Genomic DNA, 17,552 nt, shown 5'->3' on the forward strand with positions numbered 1-17,552 from the left:
AAAAACACAAGAATAAAACCTCAAGAGCTTTTTAGCCTTATGGAAACTAAACCGTAAGCTTTGATTTTCAGACTGGAAACCCTCGGACAGTACAGCGGCAGTGCTGTCAGTCACTTAGATTGCACTGTTGGTCAGCTTCAAAGCAGTAGTGGGAAACTTCACCCTCTGTGTTTAGTACATTTGAACTGCCAACTACATTGCTGATGCTACAGTGACAATTTCTTCTGTTGCTCTTCATATTATCCCTTAACACAAACATCTGGCCCAGCTGTGTGCTGCCCTCTCAGTACTCAATAGGAAAACACTCTGCTGAGATAAGCTAATAACTGAAAATAAGAGACCCCCTTTGAGCCTCTAATCTCAAACTCAGTAAGCCTGAATGAACTATGGTCACAAACAATTTTACATAAACACTGGTAAATAGTCAGACTACCTGGCTTCTTTTCTAGACTGTGATGTTACAACAGAACAAAAGATGTTTTTTCCGAAGATCCTGTGCAGGGATATCAGATTAACAACATATATTAAGACCAGTCTCACCTGCACTCTCTTTTTCATTTAGACTTCCATTATTTCTAATATTTATTTTGCAAAGAAGTAAATACTGTCAAGTTCTAGTCTCTCTATTCACATCACAATGTGCTTTTGAAACAAACATATCTCATGAAGAGACTTCTTTTTCTGAAAAAAAGACCAGTTTATACATAGATTGAATTGACATTCTCTAACAACACTCGAAGGGGAGACTGCTTTTCCTCAGAAGGGCAGCTTTTCAAGAAAGGAACATTTGTGTACACAAGTGACAAGGAATTCATCTCATTTCACTTACTCCATTGCCCCGTCCCCACCCTACACCCCCAAAGGGAGATCAAACTGCCACATATAGCCTGGAGTTTAGAAAACCTTTGGAAAGCATGGCTCCATTTAGAGGCACTCAGCTCTTCTGAACCTGGACCTGTTCTAGCGTCACGCCCCGTTAGATATCACTTTCAGCTACATAAGTATTAACAGTTTTCCTAAGGGACACAGAAAATACCAGTTGTCAGCAAGAGCCTTTCAAGTCATCTAAGCAAATAGGATAATGTCCGAGATGTGCTGTAGCCAGGTCTGCGCCTGAAGAGAACAAGGCAGGAGGGCTGTCCCTGAGAGCAAAGCCAACACGGGAAGGAAGCCAGGGATTCGGTGTGTGCTCCCCTAAACAACACAACCAGCACACTTGCCATTGTAAGCAGTGCTGACACTGTGAAACAACAGGTAGCACAGAGCACTGGCACCCACAGGCATTTAACTCGCATGGACAAGGCTCCTCTGACATGAGTAGTGTCTTCTCCCCAGGAGCACCGTGATGGTACAAGGACAGGGAAAAGTGGGAAGAGCCCAGCAGACAACAGTTTCTAAACAAGCGAAGTCTAAACAATATCTGAAGCAGGGCCCCCTCTCTGCAGGTTTATGGGAATAAATTACAACCAAGTTAGTACCTATGGTCTCACTGTGATTACCTACTGAGGAAATACTAACAAGATCCAGCAGCAAAGAGTGGTGACAGAAAGGTGTCGTGTAATTGAACACAGATGAGCTATTTTGTCACCCTTCATTATGCAAACCTCTCCCCCTACCTTTTAATCTGAGAGAGCTTGTTCTCTTCTGCTCGGATATATTCCTTTAAAGACTGTACCAGGTCTTTCTCCGCATAAATCAGGTCCGTCATTTGACCTAAAAACAGAGTACAAGCAAATGTTAATCAGACCTAAAAAAAGTAACGATTTCCAGCAGCACAGAAGACAGACCTTAGATGCTCTAGGGCTATTAAAACCACCACAAAGAACAGACAAATTAAGGGTGCACACTTCAATGCCTGTAAACCACAAAAGCTATTATACATACAGGTCTGGCATTCAAATGCTTCAAGGGGCTTTTAAAATCCCAACTTCAATGGCTCATGTAGCTTTGCTGTGACCCTTCCGCTGCCTCTGAATTACTTTTAGTATTACAATTGTATGCAAGACAATCAAAAGAAAGGTTTGACATTAATACAGTTATTGAGCGAAAGCAATAAAAGATTCAAATAGTTGCCAAAGCATCTGTTCTACATATGGATACAGATTAGGTCACACTAATAAATTATTAGTCTAACCATTGGCATCACTTAAAATTACAGCTTTTCAATATGGGTAACTGTGGAAACACAACCTAATATTAAGTGCAGAGGAATTTCAGGCTAATGTTTCTAGACACACATACTCTCTCCTGATTAGCATTAGTGGAAATTGCTAGCATGTCAATCCTAATTGCTATGACAAACTTTGCTTTTCAAAGACCAAACGCTAAAAGACCAGATGAGATTTGTAAATGCAGCCACAGCTTTAGTTTCAGCATTCCAAAGTAATTATTAATGAGGCATGATTAAGCAGATGGAAGTCAGCAGGCTGTGCTATTTTCAGAGTTCGGAAAGGTTCAGGAATAAGTAAGTGTAAAGAAAAGGTGATCCTTTATAGTAACTTTGTACAAAAAGTTGCTTATCTTAGGAAAAAATAGAACCAAGTAACACAGACATAGTTAAATACTGTTTAGCCAAGTCCAGAGCCCAGGAGCATGTGCTGGGGGTTGGTAGTGAAACACCACTCTGCCTTGCTCTGGCTGAGCAGTTCCACACAGTGGTGCAAAATAAACCACCAGGAGTTTTGAGTTTTACCATTCAGAAACATAGCTCCACTGAGCTCAAAGCATATTCTGGAGAACAGCCAGTTGTAGTTAATCAGTCTGTTATCCTTATGGGGGTAAATTCCCCACACTATTTCACCAGAAAAAGTCAGACCAAGTCACAGCAGAAAACTCAGTTTGTCCTTATTTTTAGGGTCTACCACAATCACACATGGTTGTATCGCAGCTATTAGAACACAAGAACTAAATTGTCATAAAAATGAATCTATTTTCAGGATTTATAACAATGTGAATTCTTCAGGATTTACTCAGGTTTTACAAAACACACATCAGGTAAAGGGGATATTAATTTTTCCTTCTGACATCTAATCCCATCTTTTTGAGAAGACAGGAGATTTCAGGTTCTGTGAAAGAAAATTTCACATATTCATCAGTCAAGTTCAGGACTAAGCTTTTTAGCACAGGGTTTGTGCTGTGTTCAAGATGACAACAGGTGCACAATTCTTAACAAAACACAGGCACTGTCTTATTTTACTGACAGTCCCCAGAGAAACTTGTATCCTGTTGGTCACAATGTGCTAAGTTAACCCAACTGCAAACAAATTGCACTGATGCAAGACTTGCAATGCAGAACAGCATCAAGGATGCAGAAGAGTTGCTTTTCCTAACACGGACAGTGTTTGATAGGGCCATACGAAGAAAGCCATATGCTTCAACTGTAAACTTCAACGGTTTTGGCAACCACATTACCTACATCACAACATCATGCATTGGTTCTTTCCATACCTATGGAGGTGAAGAACTCTGCTTCCGTGTGCCAGATCAAAAAAATACAGGTAAAGAACACCAACTGCAGCCAGGGCTTCATCTTCCAGATAGCTCAAACCTGTAACAAATTAAAAGCAAAAGGAGGAGTAAAAATTATTAACTTATTTGTGACAAAAAACCCCCAAAGCATTAATCTTCATCTTCAGTCATTTCACCCTCATGAAAATTACTTATGTCCTTGAAAGACTGAATTCTAATCAGTAAAGTTTAAAAACAGTTGTCTTTAACCACAGGAGCTGTCCCTTAACAGTATCAAATGCTATATGGTATACTCTTTGGGATTTACATGGAAGACACTGCAGTCCATGGAAGGCCCACATGACAGAATTAATGGAAGCAATATATTTGTCCACAGAGACAGCGAGAACAAGATCTTCTGCAAAGGCAGCTCAATGCCTTCCACGTCATGCATAATTATAGCTGGAAAATAGGAGAGTATGCAAAGTATATATTATATTCCAATAATAATAAAAGTCTAAATTAAATGGTCAGACTTGTAGCATGCTGTGAAACTCAGTTATATAAAAACTGTCCAGAAATACAAATAGTGAGAAAGCCAAATAGAGAAGTATAGCTTTTTGTAGCGTGAAAGTGGCAGCAATGGTTGGAAAAGTTGAAAGTGAAATTTCCAACTCTGCTTATTCAAGATGCATCATCCCAGCATATTGGCCTCTGGGCACAGCCCTTATGACTTCTGTATTTCAAAGGCTGGGCCAGCTTAGAAACCCAGCCCCTCAAGACAGAGGCTGAAAGCAGACTGTTAGATTTCTAAGAGCACAGCCCACCGAGGGCATGGAAGGGAAAGCGAGCCTGAGCAGAGTTTTTCAAGCCCACAGCACGACAGAAACCCTCACCCTCAGCTGAGCTCACCGGTGCCATGGACAAACACCAAACACACTGTCAGTGACACTACCATCACGAAGAACATGAGAAATAGCTTTGTTCTCTGCTATGTATTATCACATGGCAAGATGTTTTTAAATTATTCTTTTCATTGCTTTAAAAGACTCCATGAGGAATCAGAAACATTTACCACAACAGTTTGCAAGCATGAGTAAGCAGGAAAACGTCTCACAGCATCATAATAGGTCTTTGCTTTTCCCTCTTCTGTTTCTCACCCCCCTGCAAACCACATATTCCCAAACTGCTTGTTTAAGTTAGTCCAGAACTAGTACATGGGTAATCTGAGAACTGAGTAAAGCTGAATGAATGGTACCATGCAGAGGTCTGCCAATACTAAAAGCCACAATAAGTGATGTAGCAGAAAGCACAGCAAGTCAAGAGCACTTGGGAAGTACATTAATTTGGATATATTAAGGCACAACTGTCCACCTGCATAGTCTGTCATCATTTCATGGAGTGGTTTTTTGGATGCACTACACAAAGCCTGGCAAAACAATTACAAGGGAATTTTCCAGTTAAAACAACACAGCTCTACATTCTCCGCCCTGCACCTCCGCACCATGTTCTCTCATGGCTGAGGATATCTGCCAAGAAGAACACTTGCTACAGCTAGCAGCTTGTCTTTATAGCAGATCTTTAACAGCTTTGCCATCCTACTCAGATTTACTTGAGTCAATAAACAGAAACCTCAGTAAACAGAGAAATCGGCTCTTGCTTGAACAAGCAGGACACCTGGCTGCAGGGTTTTCAAATTGTTTGTACACATTCTTTTCACAGCTGTTACTCAGAAAACCAGCACAAATAATGAATTACAGGAGGCTGAGCATAATGTTATAACCACATTCTTGGACAGCATGAGCATGTGTGCATACACACACGTATGCATGTCCACCCCACCACAGCTAAACCATCTGCCAACAAAGAGGGTACCAGAGGCAGAAGGGACATTAGCACCTCCTACCTCAACAACTAAATCGAGACAAAGGTTTATAATGAGTTTTATTCAAAAGAGAAGGGAAGAACTTAGTTGCATAGAAATGCCAGATAAGAAGTCTGTGTAGGACAAATACTGCCTATGTTCCTGGCTTTTTTTCAACAGCATCTTCAAATGGCAAAGACATCATGCTGGACAGGTGAATTTAGGATCTCCTTTTACTTAAGTGAGAACTACAACAGTCCTCTGCAACAAACTGAGAAGGCTTGAGCAGAGCCACTGAGCTCAGCTCAGCCTTGGGCTACAAGAACCCCCCATGCAGGAGCCAAGCAGGCAGTTCAGGCTGCCCCGAGCTAGGGCTGTAAGACGGCCCAGGACAACAAGCGTACTGCCCTGGCCGCACTGCCCTGGCCGCACTGCCCTGGCCGCACTGCCCTGGCCGCACTGCCCTGGCCGGTCAGGCTGCCTTGAGTGCCATCGGCACAGGGATCCTGAAGCCACGGGTTCCTCACAGATGAGCACTTACACAACTGCCTTACCTGAGGGACTGTTCTCACTGTAGCAAGAAGCTGTTCCAGCAACACTGATAGAGCTAAACTACTCTGCATAAAGTAACAGATACTTAATGTTTTGCTCCTTTCCTTCCCTTAAACGTGCCCAGCCAGCCAACAAAATGGATATTGTACAAACCCTTCTTTAGGAGTGTAATACCTCAGTGAATCATTGCTCCCACTGGAAAGAGTACTGTCAGACTTCAGAGAGCACTGGCAGAAGGGATAAAAAAGGTTCTTCTAGACAAAATAGACCAAGATGGAATTCTTCTCCGCAAGTTAGACTGAATTCTTTATTTAATAAGCTTTCTAAAAATTCTTAATCAAGAAGATATAAAAACATGGACCTGACCTATAAAAGAAAAGTTACTGCACATCGACCGGGGTTATCAGTTTCTCACCCACTCTGAATTTCATATCCCGTCACGGGGGATTCAAGCCAGCTCCCACACAAGCCTAAGGGAAGACTTTTTTCAGGTCAGAAGAAGAAACAAATACCTATTACTCATCTACTTCCTTTAGGGCTCCCACTTCTGATCAAACTGATAGGTTGCAGTCTCCTTTGTACGCCACAGAACAAGAGCATGACCCTTGCAGAGCCTTCCTTTAGGCAGGAGGCAGCACATCCACCCACTATGCTGAAGCTAGAGGGATTAAAAAAAACATGAACCCCTCTGTCCCCCTTCACCCCACAAAAGAGCCTCAGCAAGTACCATTCAGTTGGCACAATGGTGTATAAGGGAACTTGATATGCATTCTGCAGCTTTTTTTAAAAAAATGTAATAGTAGTAGCACACACGATAGGTAACTGGAGATGAGAGTTGCACTGTCTCATGGCTGATCGTTTGCTCCTGATGTCAGTTTTCATTCCCAGATAAGGCTGTGCTCAGAAGAACAAAACAAGTCAGAAGAAACCCTTCAATTGCCTGACAGCCTAACTAAAAAACAGGGACTAAGAAAAGGGAGTCCTTCATCCAGGCTCCAAATTTGTACAGACTTCTTATGTAGAAGAATTAAACTAAGTGGAACCGACATAAGACCAGTCCATATAACTTAAGGACTAAAAGTCACACCCTTTATTGTTGCTTATTTTGGCAAATCAGGCCAGAGCGTGACTCTTCCTGTATTGTGAACTCTCATTTTGATCACATGAACTCCAGAATAAAACCCCACAGTATTCTTCCACTCCACCACTTAGACATGAGAGCACTCCCTTTGCCATCAGCCTTCTCCAGGGGAGGTATGGAACTGGGGTGTGATTTAGCTGCTCCAAACTGCTACTGGCAAAGTCATCTCTCTTTCGAAGGACTAGGCAGGGGGAAAAAGTTTCACAGGGTTAATTTCAGCCCCTGTGAATGCATTTCTTTTTAAGTCTATATTTCAGTCTCCAGTCCACAAAACTCAGATGACATTACCTCATAGCCACTTCAAGGTAGTTCACATTCAAGATAGTGATGCAGTTGGATAACAGCTAAAACAGGTATAGCAGCTCAAAAGTGAAGAGAAAGCACTAAGTGTGCCATACTGCATTGATCCATACGAAATTACAGTCAAAAACCTGCGTACCATCACTAGTCAGCAAACTGTCAACTCACTGCTTCCGAATGTTATCAATACTGAGCACAGATCACAGCTGAAGTCACTGCTCTGTCAGTATCTTAGGTCATCAGACATTCACTGCAACGTGTTTCCTTCATGACAAATTTTAATTACTCCTAACAGATCTAGTTTTCTATTTCTTCCAGGTTTTTCATTTGGTTCCCCCCCCGAGCATACAGCAATGGTTTCTTCCAAGCAATTAGGACAGACTATTCCCTGGTTTGGTTCCATTCTTACAGACCTATACCCACACTTTCCTACAGGGGAATAAAGTTTGTGAGACAAAGTATCATAACTAGGTATGCCAAAATCTGACTAATATACCATTTTTCTGAACCATCACAACGCCACAACTTACAAGCTGATGACACAAATAAGGGTCCTCTTCTGTGCTTGCCTATGCTATTAAAGACACCTAGAAAATCACTGCTAAAATAGCTGCTTCCACACTGTATCTACATTTAAAATATCATGGTGAAATCTAACAAGCAAATCACTACTTCAAAGTCACCTCAGGCCACAGGTGGGTTCTTGGTGCACATACAGTTGAGGCCCACATGCCAGGCGCTGAAGAACGGTCCACCCTCGAACAGCAACTGGAGGTTGGACTGCTGGATGAAACAGGTTTGTTTGGGGTTTCTCCAAATGCCAGTGCCTTCCACCCACTGTCTTATTGCTTGCAGATACAGCAAGAAGTACTGAACTGGCTGTGCAGCTGGCTTCATTCCCTTTCCCCGCCACAAACAATGGCGCTTGGAAAGCAGGCAGCAGCTTGCTATCAGTATTGACGGCTGTAGATAAGGCTAATTATATTTAAGTGGAAAATAGTACAAACAAAAAACTGCAAGATTGCTTAACATACTTATTTAGAGTGCAAAGATGGGCTGAACTGTAAACAGATTTTCAGGATGTTGCCAAGGAAGAGCTTCTCGCAATACCTCTATAAGAAAAGCAGCCATAAAAAACATCCAGCTTGTACCAGTATTTCAAGTCTTGTAGATTAGCCTGACACATTAGCCAGGAGATGCCTGGTACATTATAGCAGCTATAAAATTATTTCAGAATGATTAAATAGTAAGGAAACACATTAATTTTATCCTAAGAAAGCAAACCTTCACCATTGGCTGAGGACCTTGAAACAAGTAATTCAGGGCCAAAATTCATAATCCACATGAACTCAGATGGTCCAATGTTCAACCACTCCTCTGGCCCAAAGAACTTTGGATTCAAACGCCTGTCAGCGCCCCACCCAGACCACACTGCCATATCTTGAACCTCACGGCAGAATTCATGACAGTGCAGCATGCAGTTAGTTACCTTGCTACAAGTATCTCCATCACACCCAGGGAGACACGAAAGGCATTGCTCCATTTCAACATTAGGTGCCTCCTCACAAGTGAGTTCTCTTTATCTGCTTCCTAGCTCCTTCCTCCAGTACACGTTGCATTTACTGCTCAGAACAGCTTATGCCAACACCACTACCTTCCTTGCCAAAGGGCTTAATGTGCATCTGAAAACAATTATAATTTACTAGCAAATAATGCAACATGAATGCCTTGTATTTTTCAAGGCAAGCCAAAAGAAAAGGAGGAAAAGCTGTTCATTTGCATGCATTAACAAGGATACAGTACATTCACGCAAAACTGCATGCATTTCTGCTAATATAGAATGGCTCATGTTATCCTTCATTATAATAACCTTAGAAACTATAAGCATTTTGATTAGCTCCCAACAGCTTTTTTTTAAACCATAGCAAAGAATACTTCTTCCACACTCCAGCAGGCAAAAAATTCATGCTAAGGCACAGCAAATCTGCTTGCATCTTACTCTGCAGCATCTGCAAGTTCATCCCATATGAAGCAGACTGGAGTCAAGTCCCATGGTTAGTGAAGACAGCAAGATTGCATGCTCTTTTTCCACTAAAGCTTATTTTTCAGCATTAAAATTCAGACCGCATTTTACTGTGCAAAGCCCATAATTTTAGTATATCATGATATTTAACATAACCTTCCATATGCTCGTACAGTATCAAAAAAACTTCCTGTTCAGAAAGAAGGTGGCTTTTATATAAAAATGGTCTACCATCAGTGAACTGCTTCTTTCAATTAATATCAGCAACTTAATTAAAATCAGACATTGTCTCAGAGGTGTGGGGGTTGATTCTATTCTAAGATCACCCTTGAACATGCCCCTACCATAGTCCGCATTCTCACTTCTCAGACATACAGAAAATCATACATAAAAATCAGAAGTAGTCATAGGAAAAATATCTATGTTTACAGCTTGCTTCTTTGGAAGTTTGCCAATATGCACAGCATGGAAATCATAAGCAGACCGGATTCCTGACTTAAACCTAGAATGAAAAACTTCTTATACTAAATGGTAAATCATGCTCCCTCTGCTGTTACTGTCTTTGAAATACATAATAATACTCTGGGTTCATACTTCCTGCACTGGGAAGAGCTACATTAAAAAAAAATGGATCTCAAGAAATTATGGCATAAGCAAGAAGCAAAATTCTTGTCTGTTAGTGTCACAGCAATGCCAATTTACAACTGTAGAATAACATTTTGCCTGTAAAATATAACTGGCAGTTATTGGTTGCTATATATATTCACAACATACCTGTGGGATTATTGCCTAGGTCCTTAAAGCCAGAAAGCTGAAGTATTACCCTGATGAAGACAGCTGTGGTGGCCTTTCAGCTCAGCTTCACCCTCACAGAGCACCTATAAAATTAAGGGGCAAGAGGTTTTGTTACAAAAGCGTCTTCTGGGAAACCCTACCTTCAGTACTTATTATTGAGGAACAGAGATGATTACTGGCTAGGAATACCAAACACCACAAAGCCAGACAGCTCCAAACATAGTCTTTATTTACACATCCTCTTTCCTCCTTGCTCCCAGATTATAAGGACATTCTTTGCTGCTTGAAATAAAATTATTCCTGTCTGGTCAAAAGCATGTTTTGCATTACTACAACACAGCAAGTCACTGTCCCCCAGCTGAGCTGTGAGAACACCCTAGGCAGTGCCTTTAGCTTTCACACCAGCCTGCCCTCCACTGCGTTTGCACAACCCTTTTCCACCAAGGCTTTGATTACCGCATCGTACCAGTCAGGCACGACTGCCTGTGCTCTCCAGGCTTATCCACAGCTCAGCTGCACGTCCCTGTGCTTTGACAAAAATAAGGACAAGCATTTTTTGGAAAACAAATCTCAGGTTAAAACAAAATGAGACAGGAGTAGAACAAGTGGGTTTTGAACACTTTTATGAAGCTTAAGACATCATTCGCTCTGTCTTGAGCCTACGGCAGGCTGGAAGCGCACGTACAGCCAGTTAACGCAGCTGACACACAGTAACCTTTCTAAGTGGTAATGCCAGTCCTATCTGAAGCCAAAGGGCAAGGAAAAGAGGAATCAGCCCTTCCACGGGTTTTGTTGTAATGATGACACTTCTAACATGTTTACAAAAAACAGTGATTTTTTTTTTTTGAAGTGTCATTTTCGGCTTTTTTTTTTCCCCCAGCCCAGCTGCAATTCCCCGGCAGAGGCCAGCGGCAGGGAGGCCGGGCAGGGGCCGGAGGCTGCCATTTGCTGACCCCGTAAGGAGGCGCTCAGCTGCGGGTGCTGCCCCGGGGCAGCCGCCCGGACCCGCGGACACCGCGTCCTTCGGGGCCGCCCGAGCATCCGAACCGCGGCACTGCGAAGCTGGATCCCCGTTTCCAGCCGGCTCCCAGCCGGCTGCCCAAACCCGCACCCGCCCTGACCCCCGGGCCGCCCCGCTCCCGCCGCTCTCCTCCCGCCGTCCCTCGGGAGCGCCGCAGGCGGCTGCCCGCTGCCGCGCCGGGCCCCCCGGAGGGACTCCCGGGAGCCCCGGGGGGCTGCGAGCCCTGAGGGGGCTGCGGCAGCGGGCGCGGCTCGTCCACCCGGGGCGAGCTGCTGCCGCCGCCGCCACCCCACGGCCCCTCAGCGCCGGGGGGCGGCTTCACCTGCTGCCGCGCCGCCGCCTGCCAGCCCGGAGGCGCCGGCGCCCGCCCGCGCCCCCCGCCCCGCTCACCCGGCAGCAGGCAGCGCCTCTCGCCGCGCTTCTAGAACCGCCCCGGCCCTTCCAGCCGCGCCGCCGCCCGCCCCGCCCCCGCCGCCGCTCCTATTGAGGCGCCGCCACGTTTGAAGCCCCGCCCACAGCCCCGCCCCTCCTGCCGTAATGCCGCGAGTAGCGGCGCACAGCCCCTCAGCCCCCTCCCGCCCCGCCCGCGATCACCTCAGGCCCTTGAGGCGCGGCCGCCGGGCCAGGCCTGGCCTGGGACCCGGGTGGTCTCCGGTTAAAAGCGGGTTCCACAGAGAAATTAAACACCGCCTGTAAATCCTGCTTGCTTTCTAAAAACTGCCTGCCCAACTCCGAAAGCCTTCCCTGCGGGCTCGCTGTTCCTGCAGCCACCGCCTGCGCTGCCACCGAGCCGTCATGAGTTGGGGTATCTCCATGGCCCAACATATCCTCATAAGCCTTAGGCAGCTGGTAGTCTCATAAGGAGAAGGAAAATTACATTTAATAGGGAAATGAGAAGATGATCTCCGTACCAGAACGTGACCAGCACAGACGAGCAGGCTGTGACGGGCCAAGGCGGAACGGCCGGTCTCCGTGTCGGCACGGGCGGCCTGGGCCCCGCCAAGGAGCCCCCGCTGCGGCTCGTGGCGTCACGGCACACTTCTGAGCCAGGACGGACTCAACAACTGAGGCATGGACGGAGCTGAAACAAAGCCAGAGAAGATAATTTCCCCAGCTCACCGGGAACGTCTAATTTACTTTCTTTCCCCTACCCAAATGAGTATTCACACCCATTCAGAGCGACTGTCATCATTACCAATCATCGTAATGATTACCTTAGCCAAAAATAACATCTTTTCAATACTAGAGTCAGAAACCGAATCGGACCATACAAGACACCAAGAAAAAGCTACCTCTTGTTTTCCAGATTCGCCCCACCATCACAAGTCCATTCACTGAACAGAGATCTAGCGAAATGTGACTGAAAAAGCAAGGTTTTGGGAGATGACTCACCATATCAGAATCCATAAAGAAAGTGGAAAATAGGGAAATAAATATCTAACATAAGGGTGCAATTTCACTGAAGCTTTTAGCAACTGCTAATATCGTAAACCATAATAAAAGGGTCCTGCTGTCCTGGCACCAGAATATCCTAACAGAGCTCCATATGCTGTACATACATAGAGTTTGTACATGAACATTTATTTGGGTGAAGTTAATGTCCACCTTTTATTTAGGAAAAATTGCATTACTGTCAATGAAAGAAGCAATCTGTAAGTCTGTGACAGCACTAAAGATATTAGTACATTTTAGAGACAGTAAAAACAACGTTAGTCTTCAGAGACAATTATGTGATCCAGAACCAGTTCTTACTCAGTTCTGGTGCTGCTTTTTTAAGCTATTTTTATGATAGTCTTTTTGCTCTTATGTTATGGAGAATTTTTTTTCTGTGTTTTAGTGGAAAGGACTAAAAGCGCGCTTGTAGAGGGAACATAAGAACACATGACTCTGTCTTTGCTCATGTGAATAACCAGCTGTGCAGTCCTTTTGGCTGTATATACAGACCATACGATGTAGTATTAGCGCAAAGAGCCTTGACTGTTTAAGGTTTCTAAATACTATATTAAGTGTTATCCTTATAAAGTACTAGTTTTGCTTTAGCTATATTGGCTTTGAAATTCTTTTACATGAAGCTGCTGAGCTTGCAGAGTGGCCCTGGCTGGCACCAGGAGCATGTCTCAGGTTAAAAACAGCTCCTTTGCTTCTGCCCCTGGAACGAAGATTTCTGGTAGAAGAGAAGGAGGAGGAGACACTGCTCACTAAGCCATGGTCCAGGGAGAGGAGGGGGCAGTGGCTGGAGGTGGTTTTTTAACATCTGATTCTACCAGTCCAAGTTGATGTCCCTTCAGCACAACCCCAGCTGGCACCTAAAGAGCTATGACATGGAGATCTGGTTTAAAACCAGGAGAATCAAGCATCCTGTGAGTGTTTCAAGCCCTTACCTTCCTTAAAAGTGGAGTCAAAATCCCTTTGCAGAGAGCTTGGCTGCCAGATGCACACACAAGTATTTTTGGATGCCCCCTCGTCTCTCCTATTACAAGGTTTTTGTCCAAGACCTTAGCAGAGGAAATACTAAAACTATCTAAGAGTACTTGTGTAGTGCAGTATAGTATTTCCCATAAAACGATGCATTGAGTCAGAACGGAGGAGGCAGGGATATGTCTGGATGACAGAACTCTTTCTGACCTCAGTGTAGCTCAGGTTTCTCCCTAAAACTGTGGCTAAAAAGCACATATGTAAAAAGACCTCGTACACGAATAATTCTAAATTTAGCTGTGTGTCTGTTGTTCTTCTCTTGTTTTTTACAAATGAAAAAATAATCACAGCAGATCCTAGAAGAGCAAGAATGGAAGCCAAAAAACAAGGCATGCCAACATCCTTTCTGTGCTGTTCAAAAATTCAGCCAAAAGTCTGACCAGTGTCTTTACTTCTACCATAGCTAGAAGATCATCCTACGCTACGGAAGTGGTGTCTGCTGAAGTATCATCTAATTATTAGTCTTCCTTTAGTGTGTGCACAGATGGATCTTACAAGCTGAGAATTTGGTGCACCAAAGGAAATACAAACCCCGTTGTTGATGATGGGCAGAAGCGGGGGGACTTCTGAAGTGAGGGAGCGGGTGGGTACAGGACTCGAATGAGTCTCCTGCACTGTGGGCTCAGCACTGGTTTTACTCAGTCACTGTCTGGTACCCAGCTGACAGCAAAATCATGGAGCGCTTGCTAATATCAAAATTCCTGAGCATTTGTCAGGAAGCCACCCTGAATCAGAACCCCTGAGCATTAGAGAAACATGGTCCATCACCAGGAAAAGGTGTGACTAAGATGCGGCATTGGCCAAACACGGGAAAAAGTCTACACGGCCGGACATACACACCTCGCTACGAACAGACCGGCGTAAAATTTCCGAGCTGAGCGGACTGGGGAAGCTGCAGGCAGCAGTCAGTGTTATTCAAGATTGCACCCCTTGAGGACACCAAAGTGCAACCAAGAGAAATTAAAGGATGGGATTTATTTGTTAAATTCTGCTGCAGAAAAGCTAGACGAGAGTTAACGTGAGATAAACACAGAGTGTGCAGATGGAAAAGGTCTGTCATACAGAGCGGTAGCTCCAGCTGTCTCTGTGCCAGTTTTGGGAAACTAAAGCTGGATACACCGGGACCATCGGGAAGACGAGCCCGGGGAGGAATCCGACAGCCCATGTTCCTATTTAACGTAATTATGGTACAGCCGAGGCTGGTCTGGCAGCGCTCTGAACCGTGCCCAGCTGCACGTTCACAAGGTCATTTAAACATCTGCAAACATAGAAATAACTAGCAGTTGCCTGACTAGCTTATTTAAAACTGTTTGCGTGGACCCATACAGAATTAGAGGTGTCTGACTACAGGGAAGGGAAAAGACACATACTCTTCCCTTCTTATCTTATTTAAAAAGACACTGCCCATGTTTTAATTAGATTTTCCAAATTGTCCAGGGATGCCCAAAAGAACCAGGGGATGCAGGGATGCAAATCGTAGCCCTTGCTAGGCATTGGAGGGGCTTGCAGGGAGTGAGACAGCTTTTATAAATGATGTTGATATTCTGCTCCAAAATCTGTCTGTGGGCACTTAAGGCGGGCAGCTCTGTGAAAGCACCGAGCAACTGCAGCCCCGATTGTTTACATGCATAGGAGGGCCTGTCCAGGCTGAAACTTTTTTAAAATCATATCCATGTTTTATGCTTTTTAATCAAAGTTTGGCCCCCTCCTCAGCAAATGAGTAAGCTCTTCTGTAAACTTGGCTAGCAGGAACGATGAATCACCCTGTGTTCCCTGTTTGAACTAAGGGGAGAATACCGCAAGACGTGGGAGCCCACGGGAAGATGCCGATAGCTGCAGGAAGGTTCAGCAGCAGCCCCAGCTGTGGCAGAAAGACACATTCCCATCTCCCCGTGTCACTGCACCCTGGGGTGTAAGCGATGTGGAATGTACCTGGGCAGCTGGCAAGCACGCAGCTGCTGCGCGTTGCCCATCTGACCTCTATGTTCACCGCATAGCAGTAATTTTCACTGTTAACCACTGAAGGAAACAAAGGCTTTGATGTAAGGCAACCAGACCACCCCGGCTGAAGCTCAGCAAGCAACCTGCCAGAGATTTAGCCGTGCCACACCTTTAATGTAGAGGTTTGTGGAGGAGAAGCACATTTTGACACAGAATAGAGAAAGTCCAAGAGGGAGCGTGGAAGAGGACTTGGCTCATCCCGCGCTGCGCTCTGCAGACCTTCCTCCCTGCATGCCCTGGAGTTTAACACAGATTTTGTGGAAGATTGAGCGGCCAATGTAAAGCAGGCTCTGTGAGTCATTCTTTCACGGACTCCAGCATAAATCAAATCCAGAAATAGGAAAGGCCAGCCGGTCACATTATTCCTTTTAGGTTTAGGGAAAGATGTAGTTAAGAAATGTGGGTAAAAGACATTACAAGATCATGGGGAAAAAAAAAAAAATCTCAACCTGTATTTTATTTAAGCTGCTAATTAGTGGATGAAAAGCCAGACCTTAAAAACGACATATTGAGCCAGGCTGAAGTCATATCAGTACGAAACATTTCTCTCCAGAGAGCGGATAATTTGCAGTCACTGTGCTTTAGGTGGCTATCATCTCCCGGGCATAGCTCCTTCTATGTGTGTGGGTTTCTGCATGGAACTGAGATATATTTATCCAGAAGAGATTCCATAAATGAGGAAAAGGTCACCACATCTCTCTTTTCGTACTAGAGAGAGCAGCCCAGCCAAACGCTGCTAGCAGGCTCTGGGTTTCACTGCTGACTAGCGCCAGTGCTGACTATCAGCTCTGTGTCCTTACTCATTCCACGTCAGCCTGTGCTGGCTTGTCACATCCCTGCTTCGCACGCAACATATTTTACAGACACCTTAGAAGGGAAACCCAGCTGATGAAAAATGCTCATGCAGGGGACTCGTTAGCTTTGTGCTGAGATTCTGAAATCTCAGGTCTCAGAATTAAAACCCTAGGGAGGATGACAGCATCCTTCCTATATTTGATTGATCACAGGTGTAAGTAAGTTCCACTCTGACGGAGCAACGTTCACCCACGATCTCCAGGCCTGCCAGCAATAAGCAAGCAAAGGGAACGTATCTTTCCTCCATCTGCAGAGCACTGAGTCCTTCAGCTTCTCATCATTCTCACATGTGACATCCCTTCATTTGTGTTCCGTCTCCTTCGTGGCTCATGTGCAGCCTCCCAGGCCAGAAGGTGCTAGGGTCAGTCCTCTTCCCAGAGGTCTCTCCTCTGCTGTCCGATCAGGAGCTGCTCCAGCAAAAGGTCTTTTCTGAATTCCCACTTCAGTGTTGAAGCAGGGCAACGCTGACATTGTGAGTCCTGATCCTTCCTCTGGGCAGCAACATCTGCACAGCAAAATGCAGCAGTGGAATTGTTAACTTGTGGAGTTCCACAAATCCTTTCTGGCACATCACTTGATTTTAAAAATATTTGGCTGACTTGAACAGTAGATCTTTATTCCTTCCCAGGCAGAAGAAGAAGTACAGTGTGTGCACTGTATACTCAGCATAAGTAAACAGTGAATGCCTGAGCATGGACATTCATGTAGAGGTATTAAATAAGGCAGGGAATTCCTTTGACTTCAGCTGCTGGAAGGGAAAAGCACATCTTCTACATATACCCATGCTCCAGTTCCATATGTAAATTCGCACCGTGCACTTGCTCGGGTTATTTCAGAGCGAATACTTGTCCCTGCTCTGGCTGTGACAGGACACACAAGGCGGTTCGTTTCTGGAGTGATCCAGGGGAAGTGCGGGAGGCAGAGCCTTCCCCCGTGGTGCCTGGTTCTACGGCAAATGGTGTGTGGTGGAAGCACCATTCAGCTCCTCGTTTTCTAAGCATGTTCGAGTAAACCAAAGAGCTTAAATCAGGATGGGGTGTGTTCTTCCCTTGTATTATAAAATCCTCAACAAAAAGAG

The 17,552-nt window shown here is 44.8% G+C and overlaps 1 protein-coding gene across 5 annotated transcripts in view; it reads right to left on the minus strand.

The window, feature by feature from the left end:
• Positions 1–11,603, minus strand: part of P4HA2 (prolyl 4-hydroxylase subunit alpha 2) — a 30,310-nt gene extending 18,707 nt beyond the window's left edge. For 3 of the 5 annotated variants that reach the window (XM_082324412.1, XM_082324409.1, XM_082324413.1), the window contains exons 1-4: positions 11,534–11,603; positions 10,102–10,205; positions 3,448–3,547; positions 1,617–1,713 (exon numbers count right to left, since the gene is read on the minus strand). In XM_082324412.1, the coding sequence (XP_082180538.1) occupies positions 1,617–1,713; positions 3,448–3,529 (179 nt within the window). In that variant the 5' untranslated portion in view covers positions 3,530–3,547; positions 10,102–10,205; positions 11,534–11,603. Of the gene's footprint in view, positions 1–1,616; positions 1,714–3,447; positions 3,548–3,775; positions 3,798–7,987; positions 8,088–10,101; positions 10,206–11,533 lie in introns of those variants that run through there. The other 2 variants (XM_082324410.1, XM_082324411.1) reach the window with 2 other exon arrangements.
• Between the last annotated feature and the right edge of the window lie 5,949 nt (positions 11,604–17,552).

This window comes from Platalea leucorodia, assembly GCF_965183815.1.
Source record: "Platalea leucorodia genome assembly, chromosome: 11".
Classification (NCBI taxonomy): Eukaryota; Metazoa; Chordata; class Aves; order Pelecaniformes; family Threskiornithidae; genus Platalea; species Platalea leucorodia.